At 39.9% G+C, this 23,779-nt stretch overlaps 2 protein-coding genes across 7 annotated transcripts in view; one reads left to right on the top strand and one right to left on the bottom strand.

Moving 5' to 3' along the window:
• Positions 1-22,040, top strand: part of SUPT3H (SPT3 homolog, SAGA and STAGA complex component) — a 280,990-nt gene extending 258,950 nt beyond the window's left edge. For all 6 annotated transcript variants that reach the window (XM_083829800.1, XM_083829802.1, XM_083829797.1 and 3 more), the window contains one exon: positions 20,274-22,040. In XM_083829800.1, the coding sequence (XP_083685926.1) occupies positions 20,274-20,315 (42 nt within the window). In that variant the 3' untranslated portion in view covers positions 20,316-22,040. The remainder of the gene's footprint in view (positions 1-20,273) is intronic.
• The window catches only part of LOC310896887 (uncharacterized protein), a 70,691-nt gene continuing 46,912 nt past the window's right edge, over positions 1-23,779 (bottom strand). Inside the window, exons 3-4 of the mRNA XM_083829804.1 lie at positions 12,021-12,213; positions 1-8,845 (exon numbers count right to left, since the gene is read on the bottom strand). Of these exons, the coding sequence (XP_083685930.1) occupies positions 8,746-8,845; positions 12,021-12,213 (293 nt within the window). The 3' untranslated portion in view covers positions 1-8,745. The remainder of the gene's footprint in view (positions 8,846-12,020; positions 12,214-23,779) is intronic.

Raw genomic sequence — 23,779 nt, 5'->3', positions numbered from 1 at the left:
TAAAAGGGGACTGAACTTCCTGTTTTACTCATAAAGTAGCAGATTCAGCTAAGGCACACTTTCCTTTGGGATCATCCATATACTGCCCGGGAGAGTCAAGGATGTGGAATATTATTTCTTTGCACAACTTTATTGTAGCTATTAAAAGACAATCAGCTAGACTAGGGTGGTGGCAGACAGTGTTGTGTGTTTCAGTCTTTTGTGGTCTTGTTACTAAAGGAGAGTAATTTTGGTAGAAAGGCTTTGCTGCTTTTGGGTAGCCATGTGTGTCCTTGATCAGAGGAGGGGGAAGGAGAGAAGGAAAACTTAAAACCACCACAGAGTCAGAAAAATGTAACTGGTTTGAGCTGGCATAGCGTCGCTGGTGTGTGTTAACTCTTGGTATTATCGTGTCTGAGGTTTCGTTTCCAGCATCGACAGAGAAAGCTGTAATACAGGAGATGATCACATGTGGCATCTTTCCAGGCCCAGCTGGTTACATTAGCAAGGACTGTAAGAAGGTGAGGTGGTGAGGTTTCCAGTGGGGACAGGAGTATATTAGGTTTCATTCTGAAGACTGCCATGTATGTGTGCCAGTCCATCAGAGAATGTGTTGATATGTTGGTGAAAACTAACTGCAGTGGCAAGGATGTTTCTCCATGGATAATGATATATCGACCAGGTTCCCTAAAGGTACCCGTTGGCAAATTCTTTTACTTGTGCCATATCCACTTATTCTTGAGCTTGCTTTGTGATCCTTCGGCTTGGTGCTGTCCTTCTGCCCCTCGTCTGCGTTGTGTAATTTGTCTGAACGGTATAATTTTCTTTTCTTATCCCTTACAACCTTTCCCTCTCCACCCCTCTGCTTTCTTGATACTTTCCTTTGCCAAACAGTCAGAGATTTTCTCAATTCTGAGTTCCTATGTAAGCTATAATTTTATTCTATTATGAGTGAGCACTGCTACTGCAGGTCTGGAACTGATTACTGTTTGCATATATCCAGCATCACCAGCCAAAGAGTCAAAGACCAAAGCGACTTCTCGGAACCTACAAAGGTTTTAAAAATCACCTTGTTATTCTTTTCAGATTCCCCCTTTTGCTGGGAATTTGTTTTTCTTTCAGTGGTATCTGGAATTCAAAGACCAAGTATATCTTTTGAAAGGTTATTGTAAATATTGGTTACCCTTCCCAACAGTCCCAAACTTAAAATCCCATTTTAAATTAGCACCTATTCCTAATCATGGACATCCCAAAAGGTTATTGATCAGATTATCATGAACTCTGTCTGTTCTTAAATGAATTGTATTTCAAAATTTGGGATTCACAGACCTTTGCTGGGAGGCTAAGAACAAAGCTTTTGTGTGTTCTGTGTTGGTACTTGGCCCTGATTGGAGCAAATGTTTTCTGCCATTTTTATTTGGAATAATTTGCTACTTTAGTTCTTCATACCAGAGAGGAGAAATCTCAAAAATAAAAATTAAATCTATCCCTTTAAAAGCTGGAAGTAGTAGATGGAGAAAGAAGAGATTTATTTATTTATTTATTTCAATCAGAAGAAAACATTAAAGAGAAGTTTGTTCTCTTCTGAAATTCCATGCTGAAATTTCTGTTTTCTCTCGTTGTGAATGGGGATACTTCTGAAGAAATGGGATAATTAGGATTTGTGACATAGAAGAGGTTGTACTGGACAAGCTCTGGCAATGACTACTTGCAGGAAGGGTGCAAACCAGGGTGAACTGAGACTGAAATAGTTCTTACTTTTGCTGTGTCATCAATTCCCTACAGAGCTCTGTAATAAATCTTGGTTTGCCATGAAACTCCCTTGCATTGACCTTTATACTCTCAAGGAAGTTTCCTCAACAAAAGTTAAAAAAAAATGTTTTGAACTGACTGTTGGTCTAGCATCTTCTTGCTGCTCTTTGCTCATTTCTTGGTAGTTTTTGACTCACACAGAAACATTTATTTCTGAGAACGGCACTGCTAGTTTGGAAAAGTTGGGAGCCACAAAAAAAAAAAAAAAAAAAAAAAAGCTTTCTTTCTTAAGTGGTCTTGTTTGGAATTATATATCTCATTTCAAGTCTTCTGTAGCATAAAATGCCTATCTGACCTATATCTCTGGACTGGGTAATTGGATGCAAGTTCTGAAGATGAATTCCTATTCTTCCTCCCTTGGGCAGTGGGCATTGGACATCACTGACAAGAAGCAATGAATGATGACCACTGTCCTCATGGGCTCTAAAATTTTGTGGAATTCCTGAACCGTGAATGTCCTTCCGTAATTTATTAGGTCAGATTTGTTGTCTTTACTCCACATTGGTGTCTCTCCTGATCTTTTCCTGGCACTTCCCCTAGCTGCCATTTGTTTCCGAGTTGGTCTTCTCAGGATAGACCAGGTGAATTACTCGCAGTATCTGTTATTTCCTAGACGTAAGGATATCACTGAAAAAAGGAACTCTTTAGTGGCCATGCTACCTTTTGATAACTGCCATTGTTCTTCAGATTATGGATTAATAGCCATCTGTTCTTTAACTAAATTTCTTCCTCCAATTACTGTTTTCCTGAAATTATTTGTTAAAACCTCCTTTTTCTTTCTCTCTCTCCTCTCTGCTGCTGCTGGCACAAGGCTCTTTAAAGTCGGAGGGAATTAGGCTGTGCCTGCTTTTGCAAGAAGTACAAACAGGAGCAGATGTGTCGAAAACAAATGCGTGGCGCTGACCTGAAATCCACACTAAGAGCATATCCGCGGGTTGTGCTTTCACTCTAGCACTAGGTCTAGCCTGGCCCCACTGACTGAATGCCTGTTAGTGGTTGGAGTGCAACTTTTGGTTTGGTTTTACCCTAAACGAGTCCAGTTAGTGTGCTCTGAATTCATGCCACGGTGCAAACCAATGTGCAGTAAGTGGGGCTGAATGGGAGATTTGTTTCAAAACCACACCCCTGATCCAAACTAACATGCTTTTGTAGATGCATCCTTTTGCACCTGACTCAGACATGGCACCAAATCCAGAAACGGGCTTACCTGGCTCAGCTGGTGCTTAAATATTTCTGTGCCTGTAGCCAAAATGTTTCTTAACATCCTGATTGGACATGTTCTTTTCACATTAATGCTGCTATTATCGTAGAGACAGTCATAATTGCTGTTCTTATAACTTGTGTTTATGTAGAAAAGTAATACCAGAGAAATTCAAGTTAGAAATAAGGCACAAGGAAATTAACAGTGGAACAAACTACCAAGTGAAGTTCTGCATTGTCTAGTTCGTGATGACTCCAAGTGAGGGTCAAATGAATTTCTGGAAAATATGCTTTTGTTAAACTGGTTACTGGCCCAAAATAGGGGCAACTGGCTGAAATTCTGTGGTCTGTGGTACACAGGAGGTCAGACAAGATGAGCTAATTTTTCCTTCTGGCTTCAAACTGTATGAATGCAAGCAATCACCCTGATTACAGGACACTTCTGGCCATTGAAAAGTGCAGGATCAAGCTGTCATTTACCAGTAAAGAACAGTACCATTCTGCCATCAAATTAATTTCTTAATTTTAGGATATCACATAACAGCATTGTTGTATCCTGGTTTATGATGCAAAAAGAAGAGCTACGTGTAAGCAAGGGAAAACAAGGGGGGGAAAAAAAAAGGACCTATTGCATGATTTAGATTAGGGCAGCTATGTATTGGAAACTTAGCCTTTGGTATTGCTTATCACAATTCAAATTCAAAATCAGAGCTGAAATGGGACTTTGTTTTAGAATTTCAGTGCCAGGAAGGTTAACGGGTTATTGACAGCTTTAGGAATGAAATGTTAGGGAGGAAATTAGAGCAAACATGCATCGTGAGCCAGCACACAGCATGGCTGGTTTTAATAGACACAGCAGATCTTCTGTAGTAACGCCTCCATTAATAGTGCAGTTATCACTGGTTCCAGATGGTGCGATCATAAACACAGAGAGCTTTTTCAGGGCCCTATAATTTATCCTGATCTCTTCCTCCTCTGGATTCACCCAGAAGGAAGGCAAGTGGTACCACAGCCCACCCCAACTGTTTTCTTTTTTTTTTTTCTTTTTTTTTTTTTTTTTGCCAGGAAGTGGGGGGTGGGGGCAGGATTACATGTGGGGGCCCATGGAGCCCACCAACAGAGACTGCTCTCAGTCTTTCTTGACAGAAGGAACATCCTCTGCCTTTCCACTGTGTTCCCACTTCACTGCTCCACTTGTACTGGGCTGACCTGTTCCTACCTTCTGATACGGAAGGTAGGTTGCAGCTCCTTTGCACCCATTTTAGACTAGCAATCTGGCTCATTCCCTTTGTTTTCCTTTTTTAATTTTTTTTTTTTAAATCAACATTTCACTAACCAAGTGCACATTTATCCTCAATGTTTCACTCAACTGCTGAAAAATCACCATTACAGATGAAAAGTTGAAAAAATGAGGAAATGAGAGATGTTTTTAATTTATTCTTAACAAAGAATATTCCTTGAAAAATTGATAAACTGCTCTAATCTTCACAGTAAGTATGGGTCTGAACACATTTGAGAAGTAGGAAAGTAAGTGTGGCTCCTAGAGAAGAAAACTCCATCAAAAATACATTTTTCTCTTACTATCCACTACTATAAAGATGCAAAACTGTGAAAATGCATGTTGCAAAATATACTGAAATAATATTATGTTCTTTCCAAAAATCTCAGATCTTAATGCTTCTAGGAAGTAGGAGATACAGATGGCCATTTTTAAAAATTTCCTCACTGTAAAAAAATTAAGAAATTTTACACATCTCGCTTTAGATCATTCTGTTAACCAAACAAGAAATGTGTGGGGGAAAAAAAAAAAAAAAAAGGTATCTACTTTTGGCTTTTAATCATGAAAAAAAGAACAATGTACATTACGAGTGTAATTTTTTTTTTGTTTTGCCATGTCTGTCTTACATGTTTTGGAGGAAGGAGTGGGAAAAGAAAGAAAAATCCAACTTCTACTAAGCTATGTGGTTTTGAACTGTTTGGGTATTTCCAAAAGTCAACTCTGGTGCCTTAAACCTTGCTTTCATCAAGCAGCTGGTAATTCAAAATAGTTAACTAAATTTTGGTTATTGTAGCAGCAGGTCTTCATATCTTGCTTTCTGGTATTTGTAACTAAACACACATGATTTATAGAATATTTTATTTCAGTTATTTTGACTTTGCCTTTCACCTCTTTGACCTAGAAAATGTAGAGTGCTTTAATAACCAATGTCCTTGTTAGAAACTTATTATGTGGCTCTTTTTTGGAAAGGCAAGTTGAATATGTGGCATAGTGTGAGGAATTTTGATGTAATTTGTTTAGAGAGGCTGTTGGTTGGCCAACCTTTTCTGAACAGGCTACGTGGTAACTGAGAAATTGGAAGTCTCAGGGTTGGACTGGATAATGGACAATAGATGCTTTCACTTCTGTTGCCTATTTGAATCCAATCTGTCAAAAATTGAAAATTGTTCCCTTTTAATACTGGGCAAGTAGCCTGTGAGTAATTAGTTGGTTGACTCTGCCTGGTGCCTGATTAAAATTTGCCCACAAGACAAAAACACCACCCCAGTTGGCACCGTGGCCAGTTGTTTCAAAAGCCAAAACTGAATCAGCAGCCGGCTTTGCTACGTTCTCTTCCAGATCAGGACCAAGATTGTGCAGTGTGGACAGGCTCATATTTTGTGGCCCTGAGTTTTGTTCTTTGTGAATGCAACACCTGTCATAAGTACTATATGAAACATAGCAAAAAAGATTTATTTCCTTGAGAATGGATGAATTCTACCCCCTACAGAGTGCCAGGATCAATGGTTCACCCCATCGCCCCATCGACAGCGCCCCTTCAGGAGGAAATTCCACCCAAAACACTCTGCCCCACAATACATCTACATTTGCTATGAGCTATGTGAGACATAATCATACATTTTCAGTTGACTCATGCCCAGCTAAAGACAAAGGGAAGAGAAATATTGCTAAGTGACAACGATTTTTCAGGAAAAATAGAAGCTTGCTAGAAATGATGGCTTGCAAGTTCAGCTGGTGTCAGAATCAGGCTAAGCTAAAGGCCACCAGTTCTGGGGCAAAAGCCCCAGGTTTTCACAAGGGGAACTTTTCCACGAATGTGAGGTATTTTTGATCAGTTTCTTCAATGGACTAGGCATAAACACGCTTCCCTTTGACATCAGGGTGTCATGTGCCTTTTTTTTTCCATCTCCCTCTTGCTTTCTTTTCCTTAAGCAAACTTAATCATCACAGCCAAAAAAAAGAAAACCCCATGCTTCATTTATATTTAATATCCAAGATTGAACTTAAAGCTTGTGGGAAGGATGAAACTCCCTCAAGCTTTTGAGGGCTCTGTGCCTGGGATGTGAATAGCTGGCTTCTCCAAATTGGTGTTTATGATCCTCCTGCTCCTATACACAAACACTGAATTTCTCTTACGTGCTCCATGCACCCTTTGGTACTGCCAAAATTCTTCCTCTGTCCTACAACTATCATAAGCAATAGCTCCCAATTTTCTATAGTTTCTACAAGGACCGCTAATAGAGTTGTAGAGCCAAAAGCTAGTCAGGAGAGAATGAAGTAAGTTTTGGATGAAATTTTGTCAAGACAGAGAGCCCTTCACTTCTTCGCAGAGAACATGATGTCAGTAAGTGACAAGGACCTTCAGAAATAAGGTTGGAAAGAAAAACAGTAATGAGAGGGATGCAAAAGTGAGCAAGAGCGATGGCTTACGGAAAGATGGGAGAGTGGGCTGGGAAGGAAGGGACAGATAAGCTGAACTGAGGTGCAAAGACAGAGATAAATAGAAGGAAAGATTTAATTAAAGTGAAAGAGAAGAGAGTTGGTAATAAAGAATTTGAAAAAATGCTGTCAAGAGGAACAGAGAAAGTAGAGCAGGAATATATGAAAGAAGAAATGGAAAGATTTCAGGTTATTTAGATATATCTTGTAGATTTTACTAAATGAGTCACTAGTGGTACATGTTTTAAAAAAAAAGAATAAAAGGAAAATAAAAAATAAGTGGTTATCATTTAAGGTTTATTTCTGAGTCTTCTTAAAGTTTTAGCCACATAGCTCCCAGTGAAATGACTGGGACTGACATAAGATCGCTAGTTGGATTTCAAAATCTCAACATTAGGGTTTATCTTCTAGAAATGTTAGAGATTACATTATTATTATACAATAATATAATTATACAACTGTAGGGCAAAATCTAAAAACTAATTTATGTTACAAGTATTGGCTAGCATGAAGAGCCGTAATGGTCCAGTTGCACATTTCATATCGATTAACGTAGACTAGTTGACTAGTTCCATGTGTTGGATAAAGCCAAAAGTGTAGGGAAATAGGCAAAAAGAATTTTTTACTCACATTCCTTCTCTGTTTTGGTTCTTTTTGATTCTCAAGCTTATTACTTTTGAGACGAGATAATTACATATTTTCGGAAAGGGTTGTTTGAGATGAGGAAATGCCTCCACTACAAATTGAACTTGCGGAAAGTCACACCTGCCTTCAAGACTTGAGTGTTAGATTAGCTCCCTTCCCATTTAGGTGTCCAAGAAAGCATTCAGATATATGAAAGGACAAAACATACTGAGTACACCTAATAAACTCTTTTGAACCAGACTGTAAGCATGGCAAAATGGTGCTTTGGAGCTCTAAGATATTTTGAAGACAATGTTCCCATTACAGGCAGGTAACATTTGGAAATACATCTCTGCTCTCTTAAAAGTTGAGCTGTGTTTCTGAGTCCATTTTCATTATAGCTGTTACGTAGGGATGGGAGCAACACAAAATATGGGGCAGCAGATCACTTCTTCACCCAACGGCTCTGTTATATGGATATACCTGTGATGCTGTGTATGTGACGATGTACCAATATCTAATAGGTCTAGCCGCATTGAGGTGCCTAATATTCCCCTACTCTTAAAACCATCATCTTGTGAGAAAGAGAATTTTCCATCCCACCCAAAAGGATTTGAGGGAGCTGTTGAATGTACCAGCTGATGCAATGTAATAATCTTCAGTGATCTCTGCTAATTTATTTTTTCCACTTCTTCACCTGAGCATCAGAAGCCTAGTCTGGCTTCTCTTGACCCCTTACTAAAATATTTGTGCAGCATGCTGGTAAAATGGGAAGCTGAAGAGTCAAAGTCTTTACCATAAACAGGCTACAACGGTGCATATTCCTGCCCTGTACAATGAAAATCAGCTTGTTCGTTCACAGTACGTGCTGATGGAGGCTTCTGTGGAATATCATTTACAGCCGTGTTGTCTTTGTAGATGCCTTCTACGATGTGAGAACACTGATGAGTGGAGGGGGAGGGGGTCAACCTTCCGCTTCCCAGATGGAAAACATCTGTAGCTGGCAATACATCTCCCTTGAAAGAAATGTGTTGCTGTTTCATGGTTTCTTCAAAGTGTTACAGATACAAAAGGTATCAACTTGAATTTTTACCAGTGCTGACTGTATCAGCTTGAGTTTTTAGCAGTGCTGACTGCCCCAGCCCCTAGAGCCGTTTACTGTAATACCAAAGTAGTCTTTTAAACAAGACAGGCAATAATGCTTTACACTGTCTCACACAAAAAGAATGTAACATCAACGGGAAAAGTATAGAGTAGTCAAAATGCTCCAAAAATAAAACAAAAGAAACAATATTATGTCCTTTTATTGTGGCCCCTTAACTCCAGTCCTCTGAGAGCAGTGTTGATTGACGTTGGTGATGCAACCTAAAAATTAATGTCAATTACCCAAAACAACATGCACATAAGTGATGTTAAGGGTCTGATTTCAGTCCACAAAAGCCAGGAAATTCAGAGCTACTGGAGGGCTGAGGACCTGGGTTTGACATTCCCGTCTTACCAACAGCCACTCTGCTGGGGGAGGAAGGAGAAACAAAGAAAAAGGGAGTTACACCATTACAGTAAATTATGTGGCCGAGACAACACACTTTCTCTTTGCTGAAGTCTGGATCCACTGGATGCTATCACCTTTTAAGACCAGGAATGCAATATGTTCTAGTTTTGGTGCTCAATAATTCCCCTACCACCTTTCTGCCTTTTTTTTTTTTTTTAATATAAACTTGTATTACTTTAGTAACAATAGCTTTTAATGAGACCTAACTAACTCTTCATTTACAGTAATTGTTTATTGTTTTTGTATATCCAGCAATGAGAAGCGGGGGTGTTGCTGTCAGCATGATTAGTGCGTGTTATGTATTTGATGCAATAATTCCGCATCCGAACAGGATCGACCTTGTGCTCTTTGATAAATGAACGTGCAGTAATCGAGCTGTTCTGGTGTCAGCATGCACACAAATCAAAATGTTCTTGCATCAAAGAGTACTTATGAAAAAACTTTCATACAGAATTTAAATATTCTTCAATGTTATTAGAAAAATATGGGCTGTGATATCATGAAAAGCCCTTGATGGAGATACAAGCCGATAATCCATCTCCTTATTCCTAAGTCTATATTTAATGATTGAACGGTGGCAATCAGCCAGAAGAATCTTATGGCCTGACCACTTTGTTTCCAGGCGAGTATCAGTTTTGTAGATGTGCATATAAATGTATGCCTCTTGCAAAATAGGGTACAAAAGAAAAAGGCAAGAGAGACAGTGCTACTGAAGAAGAGAGATGTTGATGTGATGGGTCAGATGGATGAGATATTCTTAATGGCATTGGTCTGTACTAGCAGTTCAAAAGAAGTCTCATTTAAGTAAAGATTGCCATAGCAAGTAACATATATAAAAGGGTCTGTGGAGAGGGAGAGTAGTATGAATGTTGAGAAACACCCTAGTTATTTTTCTTGCAGAGCAAATATTACTGCTGTCTCCGTAGACCAGTCAATCAGAAATGAATGAAAGAGAATTTTAGTCAATTCTAGGAAGGACATTTTAGAATTCTGAGCAACTGACTGGTGTCTCCAGGATGGGCCTTTTTGCCAAGATCTTAGGCAGGTACAGAGCAGACAGACAGAAGGACATTTGGAAAGTTTATAGGTAACTTGAGGCACTCTTTAGAAAGACTCAAAGTCCATCTTCTGTCAAGGAGCTTTTCCAATATATGAAGATGTGTATAGTGTAATTTTAAGCATATAATTTTAAAAAAAGTCCTGGTTGTCCTTGGGACCCCAAGTTTCTTAGTACATTCTTGCAGCTTGTATCTTGCCACCTCTTTGAAGGTACAACATGGACTCTTCTACGCTGGCTGCCCTGCGCAGCAACCTGCGGGGCTTTGAGCCATCTTGGCATGCTGGCCAACATTCTGTTCATGGTCTGTAGAGCTCCGTGGAAGTACATGAAGGAGTCTGTCTGTCCTGCAGGCAGCCACTGTTAGGAACTGCCTGGGGGAGACCCAGGACCGCTCACCTCCGTGGTGAGGGTTGGGAGCAGCAGGACCAGTCGCTGCAGCTTGGAAAGCTCCAGGCCCGCGGCATGGGTGGTGGTTGGAGGAGACTCCTCTGTTTACGTGTCCCCACTTGCTCATTTACAAAAGAAGCCACCCACAGTCGAGCTCTTAATATGCTCGGCATGTTTCAGTGCTGAGATCCTAATTGCACGCTGTCAGGAGATAGTGAGCAGGGCTGCTATCACACAGACCACGTCCGTGATCTGTTATTATTCACAGATGACCAGATCATTCCTGTTACCGTTTCCTTCCCTTATTCACTTTGCATATACCCAGTAAATCTGTTCTTCATACTACTTTCCTTTCCACATCCTCATGCTTAGATCTTGTTTGATGGGATAAATGTGTCATTGCTTTGACACGGCTGGCAAAGTCCAATACTGAAATGAGTTGCTATTTAGGGGAGGAGGATCTTCCTGTGATTATCACCAATTACAAGTAAAGTGTTAACTGCTCAAAGGAATTAACTGCTCTGCTTTATATTTTTTACAGGCACGTTGCATTCTCTGCACAAGCAGTAGGACAACTTGCATATCATTAAAGAATAAGCTTTAATTTCCTAAATTATAAGCACTTCCTGTCATAAAAAATCAACTAATTGTATCAATATATGCCCGGATTAAAGTTCAAATTAGAGATGGAGCTTTGTTTTGAAGGATAAGTGTGTTCAGCTTTCATGCACCATTTTTTAAATTTGGATTTGATCCTGGTATGTAGAAGTTCAGGAGGGACTAGAAAGCATATTTTGATTTGGGGCTATTTCTAATATGAGTGCCATAAAACCTGGTAGTCTGTAATAATTTATTCTGCTGCTAAAGTATTGTTTTAACTGGGTAAACTGCCTCGGCACTTGAATTTTTTTCTCCAGCGTGCTGCAGAAATGCACGTGAAAGATCGATTGGATGTCACTCTAAAGCGTAATCCTAGGTAATTTATTCAGTTTTACCTGAGAGAAAGCTCCAAATATATGTTCTTCTGTTTTTAATCAGTCTAAGTACAATTGATTCAACTTTTGCCTGGATAAAGAGTGAGTAAAAACTGAGCGAGAGCCTCAAGATTTGGCTCTTATTCATTAACCTCAGGGCAGACTTCATTTTGTATGATTTTTAAGCTATTAAAATGTTGGTTGGCTTCCATTTGAGCTCGAATTCCTAATATCACCAAATAATTATGTGTAGATGATGAAATGAAAAAACAGGCATGTAGTCTCCAAACGCACATTTCAGTCTGGGTGGCTGAAATGGCTCATAACATTCAATGCATGAAAATGGGGTGGATTGAATAAATTAGCAGAATCACAAAAGGAAACCACTATAGGAAATAGTTTTACACGTGTAATCACTGAAATACTCTAGTGAATGTGTCAATCTGTACTAAATAAATATATTTGTTTATAGACATGCTCTGTATTAGCTTCCACTCTTTCACAGCACTTTGCCAAACAAAATCCCACTAGAAGTAGGATGTTCGCACCCGAGTAGGAGTTTCTTGGATAAATATTTTTTCTATATTGAGACCAAAACCACTTCTACAAATTTCAGACTTTGATTGAAATAGTATATTTCTTTATTTTTTTTTTTTTTTCCCTCCCCATCTCCTCCACTGGCAACCACTGATGCATTACCTTAATTCCTCTTACCTCCCACCGCTCCGGTGAGCGGGAGCCGGCTGCGGACAGAGTGCATCAGTCAGTCGGTGCGTGGGGCTGGGAGGGCCCGCACCCAAACGCTGCCACCCGCGAAGGACCTCAGAGCCTGAGAAAATTCCTCTGTTTACAGACTTTCTGTCCCGCGTTGTTGGTTGGGTACTCATTTCCCCGTGAAGATGTTTTGCTGAATCAAAAGGAAGAGTACAGACGGTGTGCCCTCTGAAGTGAGCATTCACAGAATATTTTCAGGGGTGGGGGAAGAGAAGTATACTGCAAAAGGTCATTAAATGCTCCTTTTCAGTGCAACAATTTCAACAGTTTCAAGAAAATAATATAGGTGAAATATCTCTTTTTTTTTTTTTCCCCAAATAATTTATTGAAATACTCGCTCCTCCTATCCAGTACCTGCCAAGTTCAGCATCCATTTCTGTACATCTGGTATTTTGGCCACTACAGTGGGAGACACAATGTAATGCAAATAATAATTATTGAATAGCGTGCAGCATTTTCAAAATACCATGTATTAGCTCCATAATCAATCAATCCTCAAAGCAGTTCTAAGTGAGCGTTAGTATTTCTGTTTCAAAGACAGGGGAAGTTGAAGCACAGCAACATTAAGTGGTTTGTCTGAGGCCACACAGCAAGTAAGTGTCAGAGCTGGGAGCAGAGCCCAGCCCTGGCTCCTATCCTTGTGCTCAGACGACTGTACCACACCATGTTGTTTCCAAATAAATTCGCTAAAAATCATGCGCTGAGTTCATGAGCGGTGGTGACATGTAGGGGCAATTTAACCCTGTCACTACCTACAGAAAAAAAATAAAATAAATTGACCCTCTTCCTCAGCAAAGGGAAACCTTGCAAGGTCAAGAAAAGCCATCCTTGGAGAGGGTGAGCCATCCAGGCTATTTCATGCTCATTATGCTGTATTGCAATCTGAAAGAATTTTTATTATTAATGGTAAATTTTCACATGGGAGTGCAGTGACTAAGGATCCGTGGTGTACCCTGAGTCATAAACCAGGGGTTTCAGTATCTGACCATACCTAAAGTCTTTTCCACATACGTCTCAAGGCTTCTAGCTTTAATTTCGTTCTCAGACATAGCAAAATTGCCCGTGCATATTATTGCTACCCTACAGTTAAGGCAGCAAATTGAGACACATCAGAAGAAAAGACATTAGTCTTTGGGCAACTCAAAGCGTTTTGACCAATGTGACGTAAGGTGGTAAAATTATTAATGAACTAATTATTATGCTCATGATGCTCAGGAACCATGACCTTTCCATTAAGGTGGGGAATTTCCACATTTCCTTTGTGACCGGGTCCAACAGGTTGTATCCATCGAGGTCTGCTGTGAGCTTTGCCACTGGCCTGTCATGGACAAACGGTTGTGGGTCATTAGACCCAAGTCCATGCAAACTTGCTCCTCAGGATACGGCAGCCTTGCTCTCTTGGTTCAGGAGATAGGATTCAAGATCCCGGCTCCAGGTTTTGCAGCCCAGGGGAAGGAATTCCTCACCCTGACGCTGAACTGAGCAGCACTTAAGTCTCGGTGAAGACTCAGAAGAGGAAATTCCTCCAACGTGCTAGGCAGCGTCTTCTGTTCTCTAACAATTAAAAAGGGTTTCTTGCTCTCAGACAAATACAGCCTATTAAAGTTGGTGGCAGTGATGGGAAGAGCTTTGCGAAAATATGTTTGTTTTGCAAAGCTGGCTGCCAAGTATTGTTTTATGGTTCCATTTTTTCCTTCTTTCTCCACTGTTTACAATACCCTCTGAGAAACTTAAAATGGTCTTTCTCTCCCTACCAATTTTGTTCTTTTTTTCTTTTGGCAGACTTTGGTACCCCACTCCCACACCCCAGTTCTTGCTGCAACAGAAGCCGTGATCCTTTTGCCTTGTTTTTCTTTCTTATAATATCGGCCCAGCCCTGCGAACAGCCTTTGCTAGTTTACTGCGGCATCACAAATTTGGCAAAAAGAGCTGAAGGGCAATAAAAGCCCTAAATTTTGTTCTCCTTCCACTGGCGGTATTGCACAGAGGTGTCTGAGAAATACATTTGGGCCCCGTTTTTCAGAGCTCCTGTGTTTCCACCAGCCTCGGGGATGTCATTATTCCCAATAGCAGAGAGCAACAAAGGAAAAGTTGGGTATTTCAGATTTAGACTATGTTCTTTAACATACTTGGATGATATATCCTGGATATATCCCATTCCTGGACACAACGACACCGTTTTATGTGACTACTGAAAATATTTACGCCATTGGCAGATAAAAAGTAATCCGAAGCCCAGAACTGACAGAGCTGAAAAGCATTTTGTCACAAACCATTGAGAGGTGGTTTACAGGGGCAGTGCTTTTATCAGTGCTTGGTGTATGTGTTCACCTACGTACAGTGTGCTGGTGATCTCCGTCCCCTTCCAGGAGGACACCCGGTACTCACGGCACAAATTCCACTGCTGTAGCTGGGGTCCGACTGGCTGGGTGAAGACTCAGAGAACAGGCCTGGGCAATTAAGTTGTTTTATTTGTGTTACTTACACCTAACTGCAGTTCCTTGGGGCTAGCTATGGTTGTGCTTCCAGGATGACCTTTGCTATATGGGTAAATGGATGGTGGAGCTTTCAGCACAGCTGTCTGGCCCCGTCCTGAATGAAATCTGTGTGATTTCGTGAGTACAGAAGGGGAGATCATTTGGTGCATTGTCCAAATTCATAATCAACTAAACCTGGGTGTTTACACATATATATTTGGGATTTGTTATTCATTATTGACCATGTACTAGACATTATATACATAAAAAGTTCCCTCGCTCTCTGAGTAATATCAGACATCTGTGCTTTGGCTACTGATTAAAGATGGGTTTGTAGAGCTGGAGCCTCCAGTGCTATTGTTTTAAATTGGAGAGAGAATTATCCATTATATTTCTTTTGTAACATGTATATAATTTTAATAAGGAAAGTTTATATCCACACAAATTTATTTAGACCTAAACAGAAGCAGCTAATTCTAAACAACATGCAGATTTTCTTTTTTAAACAATATTGCTTATACTTTGCCTGCTAAACTAATTATTATTTTAATCTGTAAATAAGCTGACACTTCTTTGTATGTGGTTTGTCTATGCAGGCTGGGAAAATTAGAAGAATAACCTTCTAATCACAGGGGTTTTAATGTAGATTTTTTTTATGTACAAAGAGCTATGAATGTGCCCAGAATGACTTGCTTGATATTATGGCGGGCTAATGAAATTTTAAAGTTAACATTCCACAAATAAAATGGAAAGAAAACACAGGGAAGAAGGGAGCAGATTTAAAATTAGGGAATCTTTGTGTTTTATGGGTTCCAGGTTATTTGGAATGGAATGAAAGTTAATGCTACATCCTTTTTTCCATTCTGCCAGCCAGTGTCTGATCCAAGAATGTCTCTTATTTAAAGGGCAGGGCTCCCTCCACTGTTCTTAAATAAAGGCTTTCACTGTCTGAGATCTAATCCTCCCTGATTTTCACAGTAACACTGTAAGACTGCATGAAGAAAATCATTTAATGAAAAAAAGTTTTGCATATGATTGCCCTATCATAAGCCTGTCTAAGTCATATGGTTCGATTTACATTTATGCAAATATCAGAGAATAGAGTAAAATTACCAAAGGAGGAAAGGACTGTGGCATGTCACAAACATGATGTGCCTATTTGTATTTATGTTTGCTAATGAAGTTCAGCCAGGACTTGCTCTTTGATTTTGATGTCTGTGTCTGCCATTCTACTTCATGCATTGTAATTAAACCACTTGCCCACACACATGCACAAGGACAGCAAGAGACAGAGACTTGGTTTTAAAAATGTTTGTAACTTGCTTATAGAGGACCTGTAATGTGGCATTTATCATCTCTGAATGATAAAACAACATATTATCCGGAGTTACAAAATTCTGTTTCACCTTTAATGCCAGCAGAACAGCAGAATTAAACTAGTGGAGGATTTGACCCAATACAACTCAGTGTCTGAGATGTCCACTGGAGATGTTTTACCTTACACTTTCCAAAGCTTATCCCAAAAAAGAATTTAACTCCTATCAGCCCACTCAAAAGTCACAGCTGTTTCTTTCTCTTGCCAAAATTATTCTTTATCATCATGCTACAGCTGGAAAGTTATGCACTACTATAAATTGTTAACTGGAAACCATTTCTAGCTAAGGTGCCTGTTCAGAAGTCTTAGTTTCCTAATCTGGTATGTTTCAAAGTGGAGGAGTACTCAAATCTTTGGGTTTGGCTGGTGCTTGTTTATGTAAATCACAACTTCAGTATGTCTGTGTTAAAAATCATGTGATTTTTTGCCCTATAAATTGGCCCTATAAACTCTTCACTAAAATGTTTCATTTCATGTGACCTACTTTGGGGACAGGAGTTCTGCTTCCCTCTTCAAGGAGCAGTCCTTTGTTGTCCGTCGTGCTACCACTGCAAGAGGGACATGGGACTGAAAAAAGAGAGCAGAAAATGGATGACTTTTCATGAACATTGAGGATTCTCTTGACCAAGGCCTTTTGTTCCAAATTGCCTTCTTAAATTGTTAGTTTTGCCTTCTTCCACCAAACCAAGGACAACGTGTGTTCTTGCTTTTAGGTGGCTCACAGAGGTGAGCACAGCTCATCTTTTCTGCTGCATTGCCACTCCTTTCAGACTGTTAAAAAATGATTAAATAATGGTAGCATTCCAGAGAAGATTTTCATATTAGAATCCAATGTACTATGATAACCTAAAGGCACAACATTTTCAAGGTAGGCTTCCTAGTGCAGTAGGCAGACAGATGATGTCTGGTATAATGCAGTGCAGAGATGTAGCTGACATGAGTTTGGGATTGCTGTGTTACTTGCAAATGGGAAAAACATGAGTAAATTCTTTAGATTGCCTTAAATGAAGAAAATGCATCAACGTGGTGCCTAGATGGGCTTGGGTCAGGGCCTGGAAGTGGAGTGCTCAGCAGCAAAATCATCATGCCTTTCCCCCAAACAGGAGCACGTGGCAAGAATGGATTGCACAAAATGAAGGTCATATTGCTGCTTTCTTTTTGGCCCAGCCTGCTTAGGTTCTGATTGTGGGTTGCAGCAATCTGGTTTGCTTTTAACGAGGTCAGAAAAGAGGATGCAAAATCTCGCCATATGATAGCAAGAAACCAGAAGAGTTTCTGTGAAGGCTAAATGGGCTAAATAAGGTTACATCAACTTTTCACAGCATGGGATCTGTTCTGGGAAGGTGGACGGCGTAATTTGTGCCAAGCTAGGTGATTTCCCACATCTAAAAGGTGGTCCCTTGACCACCCGCGTGCAGTGGGTGCGGTAACAGGCTGAGGGACCTTCAGCCATGGCAAAGAGTCAGCCCACAGCAGGAAATGTTAAAGCACATGCTGGTAGACTGCACATTTTGAGAGAGAGCACGCAGAAAAAAATGTGGATGCAAAAAATGCTTTTCCAAACTGGGCTCCAGAAGGGATGGTGGGCTTATGTTATCTCCTGACGTTGGGCCATAGCAGCTATATACCAGCCAAATGGATACACGTACGGCCTCCCATTTTATTTCCACATCAAGAGGCTGCATCATCCTCTGTGTGTAATTCTGAGCCAAACGGTCCTTCTTTTTTAAACAAGGATACTGTCAAAGTGTCAGAGAGCACCCAAAAGTCTCATCCAACTGAGCCCTTTCCATTATATCAAACCACAGTTAGTAACTGTCGTACATGTACACTCTCTTGCGATGGCCCGTACACATACAAGGTTTATAAAAAACCCCATGCTGTTTCTCTTCACGATTCTTGGCATGCAAAGATATGTCTTTTAGTATTATGAATTCAGCTGTATATATCTTAAAGATAAATGGCGTAACTCAGAATGAGGAGGTAACTGTAAAATAGCTTTGCTATGCATAAAAGTATTTTGGAGGCTAAGCTTTATTATCTGGTAGTGTATCAAAATAAGAAAGAAGTGTTATCTTGTTATGGAATGGGATGAATCAAATTCCCTCCCGTGAAATACTGATTTCCAAAACAGTTGCCTCTAAGCTGAGGTTGAAGGTAAAGATTGTTTTGGGGGTAAAATGCTTCAATTTGTGTCCAAATTCCTTAATAAAATATGCATATATCAGAATCACTTTCTCTGGCTTGGGACGGGGAAGTGTGTTGTTTTCATTATTGCTGAACTTCAAAATGGCTTAAGGAATTTTGTTGGCCCCTTCCAACAAAACTGAACTTCAGGCAGGGATTAAAGCAAAGGAAATTTCAGCCCAAGGGCAAATGTTTCAGAAAGTTTAAAGTATGTGAAACAGGGAGTTAAGTAGGAAATAGTTTTCAACCCTAACTATAGCCACTCTAGCTATAATATATTGCTAAATATAGACTGGTGGGTGTGTTCAGCTTTCTGAAGGTGTTATCCTTCCTCCTCTGAAGCTTGCTTCTAAAATGACCTTTTCGGGGATATAACTAACCATATAATATTGCCCATGTTGGAAAATGTTAAACTGCATTATTTCCCAGGTAAGCCCAGCCAAGCCCAACTTTGCTTTTGCGACCAAAATTCCCTTCATAAAATTCAACCTTTTTATCTTTCATGTGAATCCAACTTTATACTTGGGTTCATTTATCTCCAAGCAAACTGCACAATAGCCCTGAATATTTAATTTATGTGCTAAAGGTTGACACTTGGGTTATAAACCTCTGTAAAAATACTGGGGTCAAGGAGCTAAAAACATTACTTTTGCATCGACTTCAAAATGCCAACCCTAATGGTTTGGGCAAGCTGCAGATCCAAAGTCCCTTGGACTTGCTGCTTGTGGTTGTGGGAATATATTGGATCCTTTCAAAATTATTGGCTAGTCTGTTTTTGTGCATTTCATGTTTGGGTATGGAGTTTTTGGATTTATTTTCTTTGTTTGTGGTGATACTGTCATGTCTGATGACTGGCTATGTATCCTAGAACTAATATTCCACTCTTTGACTCTAATACCATATGCTGCTCGATCTATATGTTGAAGTATGGTGTTAATGTAAGGGATGCTGTAATGAACATCTTGTACGTATTTCCTTTTGCATATTCAGTGTCTGTAAATGTCTCTCTGAATACATACTTGCTGTTTTTGAAACTATTTCCTTACAATCCAGTACAAATACTATTTATACACAAAGTTGTTCAAGGCTATCCTTTTCCTCTGTCTTTATGATACTCTTCTAGTCTAAGAGAGGAGAATTGATCTTCCTGAAATTAATTAGGAAATTGCTAAAGTAACTAAAAATGGTAGTTATATGTGGCACTTCCTAAATGCGTGAACCCTAAGAGGTACAAAATGCATCTGACAAAGCTCTAGCTGTATTGAGTAGATGACTGTGTTTTCATTTTCAAAACTGGATGACTGCTGAAGGTGAACCAAATAAAGCAAAAGTATTTGAGCTCCTTTCCTTTTTGAAGATATCATTAATATCTCAAAAAAAAAAAAAAAAAGAAAAAAGAAACATTTTTAAAGAATATCCCCTTAAAATATAGGATTTCCAGTGTGCCCAAGTTAAAAAGGCATAGCTTCCTATATTGATTCCAAAAGAGATGTTAAAAATGCATGAAAGATATTTTAGTGAGGCAGGGTCACAGGATCTTTTAAAATTCTTTTCTCAGATGCTGTTTAACTCTTGTATTTCTTTATCATTGGAAATACTCAATCCCAGGTTACAACGTGTGAGATATCAAATTATTTTGTGCTGACCAGAATGTCTTTAAAATGGATTTGGTTTGGGGAGTAGGGATTATACCAGTGTCTGTTTACATAGCTGCAGACTCAGACTGTAAGCTAGGTTTGGAAAACTGTAATGATTCAGTAATTTATAGACTATTAGGATAGTTAGGTTAGAAGCGATTCCTGAGCATAGTGAATAGAGAACACATGCTTATAAAGGACAAACAGATTCAGCATAATAGTGTATTTTTGGCCTCATCTATTTTGCAGGCAATTAACAAAATAGGATGTTACATTTTTGCATATCTCTCACTCTCCTGAAATAGAGTCACTAACCACTTGTTAACCACACTGATTTTTTAATAGACAACGTGGTTGCTTATAGCTTCCCCACCAGAAATGTTCAGATTAAGCACACTATTAGATTGCAGCCAGAATAGTCTACAAAACAGGAAGAAAGCCTTGCCTTTCTCTCTGCCTTCTTCCCTTGTTTAAGTTGACGTGATAATTCATTACAGATTTTCTCTTTCTTTGACAGAGTGCCTACCGCAGAAACGGGATGACTTTTCTCGCCTGCTAATATGGATGTGGCTGCAGCAACAGGAAAGACAGTGTTATATTAAGGTGATTTTCTTTTCCCCTCCATGGAAGGAAAAAAATACAAGCTCCAATGTCTCCGTGTACCAGTGAGTGGGCTGGTTTGTTGTGACTATCTGCTGGCCGACTCTGTCTCTTTTTCCAGCCCCCTCAATCGTTATTCTTGTTTACTAGCTGGAACATTTAGCTAATTAATGGCAGGATGTTTGGGATAGCGTGTAGGTGGACAAGAATATGGATCACACAAGTTTGAAGTTTGCAGGGGACTTGCTGCTGTCAGCCCCTTTCAAAAATGCGCCGTCATTTTTATTTAATTATTTGGAAGTCTGTGTTTTAGTAGAGATGTTTTGTGAAGCAGGATGGGGCAGAAAGAGGCCAAAGATGTTCTAGGTTATGTAGGTTTTCCTTGTTATTTTTACAAAAAGGAAAAAATGTACTGTTTTTCTCTGATTTCCCTCGAGTCGTTTTTAGATGGCATTCAGACAGTATAACCCAGTTTAATTCAGTAAGGGGATTTTTAATAAGAGTGATACCAAACTCAAATCCAAATGTTTTCAGAGAAAACTTCATGTAGCCTACACTTTTTGGTTAAAGACTTATTTTTTTTACACACCCCAACATAGTGAAGTTGTCAGCCCCAAATTCTCAATATTGCCATCTCTCTCCCTGTTACATTCCTCCCCGAAGGCCTGAGCTGTTGCTCTCTGAAGTCAAGGGAAGTCTCTGCAGCGATTTGGCACAGAATCTGGCCCCTCTTCAGAAAACATATCCTGGAGTATACAGGATACAGCCTGACCAGCCGTGTCCATCTCAGTGATCCTGGAAAAAGGCTTAATGTTACATGCTGGCTAGGCACTGGCTGCAGGAGGCAGATGTCTTTGCTGCTGACAAAGGCAGCGTTAATGTTGGATTCAGCTAAAGACAAAATGGGATTTTACTGCCTTTTTATATTTTAGTTCACTTTGTTTGTTTTCAGATTTGTTTTTTAAATCTCAGTCCCTCCTTCGATGGTTCTTTCCGCCCCCAGCTCCTCAAGCCTGTGCTGTCCTCACAAACGTATTCATTTCTTCCCATAAAATCTGTACAAATATAGAGCTAACCACGATGATGCTGAACCAGAGAAAAGGGCTTAGGCTACAGCCCATCACTAGGATCTGCAGGCATGTACTGCCTGTGTCCCTCGGGCAGCCCATGGGTCTGCTTTAGCCGCTCGTAGCACAGGCTTGAAATCTAACTTAAACCTCAAATTAAGACAGAGCACTCAAGGGATCAAGAGGAGATCAGCAAAATATTACTTTTATGTAGTGCAGCCGTCCTCCTCCTTTGTGCTGAGTATGTGAGGTCTTAACTTTTACTCCCACTGCATGGTATTGTGGTCATTTGTAAGTGGTTTTCTTGCCCTGCTTTCCTGGACCTGCTTGCGAAAGCTTTGGAGGTATCTATATTTTAAATAAACAGAAAAATGCGTCTTCTCTTTGCAACCAAAATATCCTAAATGTGAACTTTGTACATCGAATGTTACTGCCATTTGTGAATTGCTTTTTTCTTTTACCTGCTCACACTTCTGTTTTCTGGAATTAATCTGTGTGCAAAGAACTAAAAGTAATGTGTACACTGCCGTATATTAAACGGGGGGTGGGGGGGGAGCTTTCTGATGTTCCATCTGTGCTAGTTGAAATATATGATTAAACTTTTCTTTTTATCATCATTCTTATTTTTGTTGGCGTCCTTAATCATGGAAAATTATACGCTTGCTGTAAACATCCAGGCTTTTTTAAAGGACACCAGCATTTATTGTATTTGGTTTCGATCTGCAGGCATATAGACAGAAGAGACCATTTCAGGCACTGAGTAATGGAATCAAAATTCCTTCCGTAGCTGTATCTCTCCCAGATTTTACATTTTAAAATATGCATAAGCAGGGAAAATACTGGCACTTATTTTTTACTGGTCTACTTGAAGTCGCAGAGAATGAAGACTCAACATACATTTCTCTCGGAAATGTGACAGATCATGTTTTTGTTGGTCTGCCGTATGTTTGTCTATCTTGAACAGCCTGACAGGCAATTATTTATAAAATCTGGGTTTGCCCAGTAAACCCATATAATAACCTTTCACTTCTCTACATAAGCCATGAGCTGAATTGAGAGTAAAACAAGGTAGGTTATGTCTCCCTACTTGAACCAGCCAACTTATTCTTATATTGGGAAGGAATAGCTTTTTCTCAGAGTCGCTTTTCTTTCTGCTTAAAGCTCAAACGAGAGCACTCAGACCCATGCTGGATGCAGTGTGCCTCAACCCCACCTTCCATGCTGCAGAAGCAGAGATGGGTGTTCAAGCTGGCACCATACATTTTCTCTTAAACTTTTTTTCTTTACTTTGCATATAAAAATCAGTCTGAGGTGGTGGTAATGGCTGTGCCTGAATGGCTTTGTGCTTGTGTAATTTCAGCTTGCAAATAATTTTGATTGTTCCTGTGGGTTTGTAATTGCTGGATCAGGTTGTGTCGATGGCTTGGTGTGTTATCGGTTACCCGGTGGAGAAAACAACCAATTTCAGCAGGAATGAGACTGCACTAGAGTTTGGCTCGCACCTCCATGTCTACCTGGCCGTGGGGTTATATTACCTTATTTTCCAGTTTCTTCACCCATTGATCTGCAAACAAGGGGTACTAATTCAGCTGGAGGTCACCAGGGGTGAGGGTACTGAAGCACGACCTGATTTTTGAGTTGGGGTTCATCTCATTTCCCATACCGCCTGACCTTGCTCAGGCCTCATTCTGAGCAAATACAGCCATCTGAGAGGATCTTGCCATTGTCTTGAAATGGGGAGAAGCTGGCAGGGCCCCATATTTCCCCAGAGATGCTCCGGACCTTACTGAATTCTGCCTCCCTGTGTTTTCAGAGGGCACTTCTCTTTGTCAAGGGAAGATCTTGCTGGAAAAAGAAATAAGCATTTCCTGACACTTCTTGAATTTAGATGAACCTTAGTGTTGTACTAACATTCGGCCATCGGCCGTGTGCAGATCTCGTAAAATATTTTATAGCTTCCTGTCTAGCTTATACAGAATGTTTCATAGAACATAAACACTTCCACTAATAATTTAAGAATAAATAGATAGTGACATTTGTCACAAGTCTAACCACTAGTTGAAACTTACACTATTACAGGTTGTTATTTTTTTTATTATTTGCCTAAAAGTGAATCATCTTGTCCAAGGTTCGGCTTTTTATACCTCCACAATATATCTATGCGGAGCAGCAGTACAGCCAGGGAAACGCGGTGGCATGCATTAAATCCAGGGCTTTATTCGGAGGGCACAGAGCCAGCGCAAAGCAACAGAGCCATCCCTGAAGGAATTGAATGTAAATTTGATGGTTTAAATAAGGCCAGATGCCTTACAAAATTATTTTGAAAGCTGTATCTTCTAATGTAGCTCTTTGCTTT

This window comes from Anser anser (genome assembly GCF_964211835.1).
Source record: "Anser anser genome assembly, chromosome: 3".
Lineage (NCBI taxonomy): Eukaryota > Metazoa > Chordata > Aves > Anseriformes > Anatidae > Anser > Anser anser.
This window is presented reverse-complemented; position numbering and strand designations above follow the sequence as displayed.